Here is a 9863-nt window from a genome sequence, read left to right as displayed (position 1 = left end):
ATCAGATGTGCTCCAACATTAGGCACATTCAAATCAAGACTGAACACACATCTGTTTAGCTGTGCCTTTACTGAATGAGCACTGTGCTGCGTCCGACAGATCGAGCTATTATGTTTTTCATTTTCTTTTTAATTCTTTTATAACCTATTTTAACACATTTTAAATTGTTTTTATCTGTTTTTAATCATTTTTATTGTCTGCATTTTATGTTCCTAAACTTGTCTTTTTTATTCATGTTTATGTAAAGCACTTTGAATTGCCACTGTGTATGAAATGTGCTATATAAATAAACTTGCCTTGCCTTGCCTTCATTGAAGACCACTCGTGCTGCTGCGTTCTGAAGCAGATGAAGAGGTTTGATAGAGTTAGCTGGAAGCCCGGCTAGTAGAGAGTTGCAGTAATCCAGTCTGGAGAGAACAAGAGCTTGAACAAGGAGTTGAGCTGCATGTTCAGATAAGAAGGGTCGGACCTCTCTGATGTTATAGAGTGTGAATCTGCACAATCGAGCAGTTCTAGAAATGTGGTCAGAGAAGTTTAGTTGGTCATCAATCGTTTCTCCAAGGCTTTTCACCATTTTGGATGCAGTAATGGTTGCCCCATCCATCTGGATTGAGAAGGTATGATGTAGAGTCGGGTTGGCAGAAACTTCAAGCATTTCTGTTTTCATGAGGTTCAGCTGAAGAGGATTTTACTATTTTATGTTCTGTATGTGTAGGAAGAGAAGTGCTCTCACTCAGCATGGTGGAGATAGCTTTAGTTATATGGTTTTGTAGTATGTTTAGTCATTTGGGATGTAGTGACACACAGGTTAATCTTTTGCTGAACAGATCAGCCACTTTCGACACCCATAAACCTTCATAAAGTCCTCGTGCTGCAGGTATTCCGAGGTTTGCTGAAGGTGCAGCTGATGTGCAGTGAGGGGTTTGCGTCTTTAATAAACTACAACAGTTTGCTTTCATTGAGCAGTAAGAATGATTAATAAATCCCCATGGAATGTAATGTGCATTTATTTAGCGCATTTATTGTGCATGGCCGTACACCCAAAGCGCTTCACAATCATGAGGAGAGTCTCTTTACACCACCACCATGTGCAGCTCCACTTGGATGATGCGACGGCTGCCACAGGACAACGGCGCCAGTGCTTCACCACAAACCAGCTATTGGTGGAGTGGAGAGACAGTGATAGAGCCAATTCGGTGGATGGGGATGATTAAGAGGCCATGATGGGTAAGGGGCTATTTAGGGACTTTGGCCAGGACACCGGGGTTACACCCCTGCTCTTTACGAGAAGTGCCATGGGATTTTTATGAGCACAGAGAGTCAGGACCTCGGTTTAACATCTCATCCGAAAGACGGTGCCCACTGACAGTGTAGTGTCCCCTTCACTTTTACTGGGGTATTAGGACTCACTCAGACCACAGGTTGAGCGCCCCCTGCTGGCCTCACTAACACCACTTCCAACAGCAACCTAGCTTTCCCATGGGGTGTTCCATCCAGGTACTGACCAGACTCAGCCCTGCTTAGCTTCAGTGAGTAACCCGTCTTGGGCTGCAGGGTGATATGGCTGTGGCATATGAAAGCATATGAAACAGTCCCTTAAAAGTGACAGTGCGTCTTCAGTTTTGGGCTCAGGCGCGCTTTGCACTCAAGTGTACTGCACTAAAGCCCAACCGAACTGTGCTCTGGCACACCTCTGCCAATCGGGCCAGGACCGGCCAACTGAACCACGCTTAAGGCGTCATTCTGAGCACAACAAGCAATTAACAACACACAAAAATCCCATTTTAAAGTTAAATATTTATTCTTTAAAAAGTTTAGGAAATAATCTTTGCAAGCTATATCAAAATGTTTGTCCAATTTTCTGTCGATCATGAATAAATAAATGCTCCGAGTCTTTTTGAGTGACAGCAATCAAACAGCATTGGAGCAGACCTCTTAATGACATCATCCTGGCAGCGCCTGCAGGAGAGAATCTGATTGGCTGCTTCATGTTAGCTTTGACTCACCTCCTGTTTACTCTGGACGGACACACTGAACTCTACACACAAGTTACACATTAGTCACACACAAAATATTCATTCATTCATTTTCCTTCAGCTTAGTCCCTGATTTATCAGGGTTCTCCACAGCGGAACGAACCGCCAACTATTTCACCATATGTTTTACACAGCGGTTTCCCTTCCAGCTGCAACTCAGTACTGGGAAAACACCCATACACACTCATTCACACACACAAATACTCATTAATTCGGTTTCCTTTGGCTCAGTCCCTTTATTCATCAGAGGTCACCACAGTGGAATGAACCGCCAACTATTCCAGCATATGTTTTACACAGCAGATGGCCTTCCAGCTGCAACGCAGTGCTGGGAAAACACCCATACACACTCATTCACACACACAAATATTCATTCATTAGGTTTCCTTTGGCTCAGTCCCTTTATTCATTAGAGGTCACCACAGTGGAATGAACCGCCAACTATTCCAGCATATGTTTTACACAGCAGATGGCCTTCCAGCTGCAACCCAGTACTGGGAAACACCCATACACACTTATTCACACACACAAATATTCATTTATTCAGTTTCCTTTGGCTTAGTCTCTTTATTCATCAGAGGTCACCACAGTGGAATGAACCGCCAACTATTCCAGCATATGCTTTACACAGCAGATGCCCTTCCAGCTGCAACCCAGTACTGGGAAACACCCATACACACTTATTCACACACACAAATATTCATTTATTCAGTTTCCTTTGGCTTAGTCTCTTTATTCATCAGAGGTCACCACAGTGGAATGAACCGCCAACTATTCCAGCATATGCTTTACACAGCGGATGCCTTTCCAACTGTAACCCAGTACTGGGAAACACCCATACACACTCATTCACACACGCACACACACACACTTAAACCAATTTAGTTTATTCACTTCACCTATAGTTCTATTGAATTATTGTTTTTTGCTACAAAACATGATTAAATAATTTAGTTATGTTTTCTTTCTGACAGCTGAATAATTTCAAGGTCCAACAGAAGCTGGATATTCTGAATTCGGTGAGCTTAAATCAGAAAAATACTGACTGTAAATCTGAAGCTCAGATGAATTTGAACCAACTCCAATCCTCTTCATTTCCCCCCTCAGGTCTTCTCGTATTTTCACGCTCAGTACACATTTTTCCACCAGGGGTTTGACTTGCTGAGAGATCTGGAACCAACCATGAAGACGATGGCCTCACAGGTCACACACACACACACTTAATAAAGCACAGTACATGCGCACAGTGTTGTTATGTAGTTATATTGAATTTGTGTGTGATGTGTGTATGCTCAGCTCTCTCAGCTGTCCACTGACTGCTCTGCCAAGAGGAAAGATCTGGAAAACACACACCTGCTCGTCCAGCAGAGGGTAAGAGATGTTAATGCTCAAGTTGCAAAAGTTTTGATGGACACATTTTTTTTTTCCTCCCATGTGGCAAAGATCGAATACGGCCCGTGTACATGTAAGCAGGAACAAATCACATGAATTCATATTTACTCAAATCAGATTCAGGCCTTGTTCATGTGTGGAAGTTTATCTGATATGAATGGGATCTGTGTCCTCGTGTCTGCAGTGTAAGCAGGTAGATCAGATTTTCACCTGTCACGAGTCGTGCGTCATTAAAAACCGTAGCCAATGACGTCAAGTCTGACACTTTCATTACAGAACAGACTTCAGCAGAGTCCCAAACCTTAAATCTCAAGCACGAGGACTCAAACAGCTCTCATATTGTCATAGGCTGCATTTACACTGCAGATCTTGATGGTCAATTCCGATTTTGTGACTGATTTTTTTGCTGACCTGCTTACATCATCTTTAAAAAGTGACTCGTATATGATCGTCTGCATTTACACAGCACACGGCAAAGGCTCAATGACCAGGAAAAAAAGAGCGGGCGCTGACTAACAGCGGATAATTAAAGAGTGCTCTTTTCTCTACTCCTGTATGTAATCTGTTTTACTCTAGTTTATGACAGAAAGCTTCTCATTTGTCCATCTTCTTATGATATATCGGCTTTTTTAAACCTTTAGGCGTCTTAATGTAATGTTCATGGCGTGATTTATGCATGTAATGTAGCTGCACTAGTTTTATATTAGTTTACATTACTTACGTGGCAGACATTGCGCTCTCTCGCTCTCGTTAACATGCTTAAATACAGTTAAAATCAGAATTATTAGCCCCCATTTGATTTTTTTTTCCTTTTTTATATATTTCCCAAATAATGTTTAGCAGAGCAAGGAAATGTTCACAGTATGTTTGATAATATTTTTTCATCTGGAGAAAGTCTTATTTGTTTTATTTCGGCAAGAATAAAAGCAGTTTGAAATTTTTTTAAAGCCATTTTTGGGACAAAATTATTAGCCTCTTTAAGCTAACTTTTTTTTTTCGATATTGTACAGAACAAACCATCTTTATAGAATAGCTTGCCTAATTACCCTAACCTGCCTAGTTAACCTTATTAATCTAGTGAAGCCTTTAAATGTCACTTTAAGCTGTGTAGAAGTGTCTTGAAAAATATCAAGTAAAATATTATTTACTGTCATCATGACAAAGATAAAATAAATCATTTATTAGAAATAGGTTTTTAAAACTATTATGCTTAGAAATGTGCTGAAACAATCTTCCCTCCATTAAACAGAAATTGGGGGAAAAATAAACAGGGGTGATAATAATTCAGGGGGGTTAATAATTCTGACTTCAACTGTACCTGCGCTATATGACAATATACAAGCTGTTTGAGTCCTCGTGTGTGAGACTTAAGGTTTAGGACTGAAGTCTGTTCTGAAAAGAAAGTGTCAGACTTGACGTCATTCGCAACGGTTTTTAATGACGCGCAACAGTAAAAGCAGAATTTACCGCGGTAGAAGAAGCTGCGTGAATCTTTTCTTCATTTAATAAATGACTTTCACCTCACAAGACAATGCCATGCAGTGAACATGTGGTGGTGTTTGAAATCGCGAGTCACGAAGTACAGACGCTCTTGATTCTGGAGGTCATCAATAATATAATATAAAGTGCACATGTGTTTCTGCCTTTTCTATTGATCATGTGATAGAGGTTGATATGACATTTAGAATGTAAGCAGCACTAAAATATTGTTTTTAGAATGAGTAATAATCCGATTAATCTATTTACAGTACAACTCCCTGTCGAGGGTCAGTGAATTTAAGCTAATTATTTATTAAAAAAGGACATTCTCGTATGTGACTTTGTTCTTTGTGTGAGTGAAATGTAGGCAATAGCTATGTTTCCAATCAATAATGCGAATTAAATTTATGTGCAAATCTGGAATAACGCATAAAAGATGTGTGGATAAAGCGTTTCCATCCAACGATTCAAAGACAACAAAATCGTCACTTCCTGATTATCTGGTGCCAAATATCAACAATAAAAACAGAGTTTACTGCAGTAGAAGAAGCTGCGTGAATCTTTTCGTTATTTAATAAATGACTTTTAACTTCAGAGGACAATGCCGACACACAGTGAACGCGTGGTGGAGTTTAAAGCCTGAGACGCAGAGAACAGACGCTTTAGACACGCTCCAGATGCTCTGGAGGTCATTTATAATATAATAACACTAATACTGAGATGGTTACGGCGTTTTAAAATGACCAAAACAACATTTCAGATGCGTCACAGTGTGCTCAGTCTGCTGGTTTGTCCATTCACACACAGTTTCATCATCACATGATCTCTTGTAACAATATCACATGACTTTTTTTTAAAGTGCATGCTGGAATTGTAAAAGTGTTTTCATCGCAGTTTATGTGTGTCTTTTCTTTTCGAATAAAAGCTTATCCTACTAAGTTATGCGCGTATGTTTTTATGCGCATTTTAAAAATTGATTCCCTTCTTGGCGTTTCCATCAACCGATTTTTTTTTTTAATGTGCATCTCCAAAATGCACATATAAAATAGCTGGATGGAAATGTAAGGCTAAGGCGAGAAATACTGATTCATCTTTAAAAAAGGCTAGAAGACTGAGGCCCCATTTACACTAGTGAGTTTTAGTTTAAAAACGGCGTTTTGGATCAAAAGCGATCCGCGTCCACACGAGCATTTCTGAACATATCTCCGTCCACACTACGCCACCAAAAACGTATATCACGTGACCATTGGCACACTCTGGGTATGCGCCTTCTAGTATAAGCAAGAAGCATGCGTCTCGCTCGCCATGTGGTTATTGTTAGTCTACAAACGCCGGTTGAACAATGAACGCGATGGCAAAGAAAGCAAGAGAGGTATTTTTGTGGACAGACGACGAGGTCGAGTTGTTACTAAACGTAACAAATAACTGCACAATGGCGCCTAAAACAGACAATAGTGCAAACAACGCTCCCATTTCTGTGTCCGTGTTGTTGTTTACAGTGAAGGCTGGTCTGCTGTCTTCGGGTAGCGTTAAAGCCATGTGTTATAGTCATGTGATTGGGGGTTGACGAATAAGGGAAGAATACGCAATGACACAAAAGCCCCAATCAGCTAGCGAATCTCAGCAGCCCCGCCTCCGTTTCCAGATGTCTCCGTTTTCCCTCATCCACACTGAGACGGAACAGCAGCGTTTCAGAATGAAAACAGCCTCTCCAGCGTTTCCAAAACGCTCCGTTTTCGGCATTCAAAAACTCTGACGTAGTGTGGACGTAACCGTAGCAAAACCTATGCATTTTCAAACTAGAACACATTAGTGTAAACGGGGCCTCAGAGTTTAGAGAATATAACCTGCTTCTGACCAGGTTAGCTTCACAGAGTAAGAACCAACAGTAACTGACTCTGAGTTAAAGGGCACCTATGGTGAAAAGCCTACTTTTTAAAGCTGTTTGGACATACATGTGTGTAAGTATAGTGTATATACTGTCATATTGGGGTGAAATAAACACACACAGTCCTTTTTTTTTAATTTAACAACATAAAATCGATGGACCAATTGGAGCGGTTTTGGAGGGCAACTTTACTTAAGAGTGCGGTCCCCCCGCCCACCAATATTGATTGACAGCTGCGCGCATTAACATGTCTCCATAGTAATGCGTAAAATCATATCGACAAGACAGGACGAGCGTAAAGCAACCAGGAATAAAAGGTCTGTTCAGTTTGCTAGGATAATCAATCATCATCAGACGTGATCAAGAGTGAGTTTTACAAGTTTAACATGTTTTAAAACGTGTGCACGTGTGTAATGAAGTACAGCCATTCACTTCAGATTTATTTCTTCAGCATAGCCTCGTGTCTCTCTCACTGTCTCTCTGTGTGTGTGTGTTTGCGCTATGTGTGTGTGTGTTTGCCTGCGTGTCTACGCTATGTATGTGCGTGTGTATCTGCGCTACTTGTCTGTGCTATGTGTGTGTGTCGTGTCTTGCTACGTGTCTGTGCTATGTGTGTGTGTGTGCTCTGTGTGTGCGTGAACTCATTGTTGCAACTCCACAAAAATTGCATCAAAAACTGATGGTAAAGTTCTTACTGTAGTATTTCTCACAAACGTTACGTGAGATCTGCTTCCTGAGGCAGGCGAGGGCGTGTTGAGGCATGTTGCTGACAGCCACATGGGAACAGTGGGCGGGGATGACTCGCCTTAAAGGCTCAGTGCAAAAAAACAGCAGCAACCTTTTCCCAGCTATAATACAGACACTTCAGACAGCTATAATAAATACTCTGATGGGTGTTTTGAGCTGAAACTTTACAGACACATTCTGGGGACACAAAAAACTTATAATAAATATGAAAAAAGGGGTAACCTATGTGCCCTTTAAAGTGACCTCTCTTTCAGAAACAGGCTTGACTTACCCTGCTTTCTCCAGTTTGACAAACCTGGCGTTTTGAAACAGAAAACCCAGAGTTTCTCCCATTTCAGGGTTAAAATACTCTGAGTTTTCACTTAACCTCCTTTCTGAAACGGTGGCCGATCCTGTCATAAAATGTCTGCTTCTCTGGGTATCCATACAACAAGCCAGTGGAGCAGCCCAAAACCCAAACCTGTTAACCAGCATTCAACAGAATAACATCCCCTATCAATATAGGAGTTGACGATGATGATAAAGAAAGAGCAGAGTTTATTGAATAATCTTAGTTGCGTATGATTCAGTGCTCAGCCTTCGTCTTATCTCAGACTTATTATTCGACACGCAACAGAAATGGAAAATGACTGCTTCACAACATTGCCCAGAGACAGCAGACCTTGAAATGGAGACGTTCTCTTATGTCTTACTCTTACTAACAGAAAAAAATGAAATAATAACAAAGCTAAATTAATGGAAAATGGTAATCATAAAATATAAAAACATAATAACATGGCAAATAATAATCAAATCATTAACTAATGATCAATAAAATTATATAATGATAATGATGTAAATGAGTGATGATTGAATAAAATAAGCTAATGAAATTTAAAACACTACACAAATGAATGGATGCTTTCTTGAATGAACACACACATCAGTTTGCTACAAGGATTCTCAGATCCTCAGTGAGATTCATCAGTCATACGTGAGAAGTGAAGTGTCATTAGTATGGTAACGGTTGTGTGTTTGTCAGGACGCATCTGGAGAAGCTGTAATTGTGTGTAATCCGTCTGACGGAGGAACTATTCAAGGCTACCTGTTCAAGCGCTCACGCAAGAAGAACAAGACATGGAAGAGGTGACTGACCGCCATTCTGCTCCTGATAATCATTTAGACTCTCATAATTTAGATTTTACATGTGTCTTTTTGGTGGATCTCTAATAAATAAAGGTGAAATAACCAATTTGGGGTGACTAAATAAACAATTAACGTTTTTAAAGATACATACGTTTGGAATATATACAGAAGTCTTTAACTGGAATGTTTTCCATCTTTCAGGTGCTGGTTTTCCACTGAAAATAATCAGTTAATCTACCTAAAATCACACAAGGTAAGCAGTTGTCCACTTCAGGTTTTCTGTATTTACAGAGTGTTTGTGTTTGTGTGTTTATAATCCTATGCAGAGTACCTGCGGGGTCTTAAAATGCATTGAAAAAGTATAAAATTTGATAATCTCAAATTAAGGCCTTAATAGCCTTGAATTTGTTACACAAAGTCTTGGATTTCTATACAAAGGTCTTATTTTATTTAATAATTTTTGCCTTTCGTGGGATTAACGTTCATACCATAACAAAATTTACTGTTACTAATGTAAAAAATGCGAGGGAGGCGAGCGTGAGTATTTACAACGCTCCACCTATATATGCACGTTTCCATGTGTATAATGATGTGTATGTATATATTTGTGTGTGTGTGTGTGTGTGTGTGTTTTAGGAGCAGCCGGTGGTTCTCTTTGATGATCTGCGTCTGTGTGCAGTCAAATCTCTGGATGTGATTGATCGACGTTTCTGTTTCGAGCTTCTGTCGGTGCAGAAGTAAGATGAAGAAATAACACACACACATTATCAAACACAACACTGCGAATTGTTGGAATATTTTTCTCTATTCCATGCGTGTTCAATTCAAACTCAGGAGAAATTGTTTAATGTTTAAAAGATTAGTAATTTATTGAATACAAATGAATAATTCGATGTTCAGAGCTCGGGGCATGCACCGAGATAGTCTAGCCGTTATACAATGCTAACCGGGACTAACATCAGGTGCTCTGCACTGCCCGGTGTCTAGAAACCCAGTTTTATACACAGAAGAAGGAGAAGGCGGGTTGTCTCTGTCAGATTTTCTGCACCGTCTCCAGTTCCTCTTTTCTGCACAGAAGAACGAGACCAGTTAAATGCACATGCTTAGAGACCTACATAGGCTCCAATACTTTTTCACAGGAAATCAGAGGTGAGAGACGCATGTTATTAGGGGCCAAGCACCTACTGGATCCGTTA

General features: G+C 40.3%; 1 protein-coding gene across 4 annotated transcripts in view; it reads left to right on the top strand.

The window, feature by feature from the left end:
• zgc:162872 overlaps positions 1 to 9863 on the top strand; it is a 38310-nt gene that overhangs the window by 12305 nt on the left and 16142 nt on the right. For 2 of the 4 annotated variants that reach the window (XM_009291987.5, NM_001098194.1), the window contains 6 exon segments: positions 3011 to 3055; positions 3144 to 3239; positions 3333 to 3407; positions 8564 to 8667; positions 8869 to 8920; positions 9304 to 9404. In XM_009291987.5, the coding sequence (XP_009290262.2) occupies positions 3011 to 3055; positions 3144 to 3239; positions 3333 to 3407; positions 8564 to 8667; positions 8869 to 8920; positions 9304 to 9404 (473 nt within the window). 4 annotated transcript variants of the gene reach the window in all.

Source organism: Danio rerio, chromosome 15, assembly GCF_049306965.1.
Source record: "Danio rerio strain Tuebingen ecotype United States chromosome 15, GRCz12tu, whole genome shotgun sequence".
NCBI lineage: Eukaryota > Metazoa > Chordata > Actinopteri > Cypriniformes > Danionidae > Danio > Danio rerio.
Note: the sequence above shows the minus strand (reverse complement) of the source record. Positions and strands in the feature narration are given on the sequence as shown.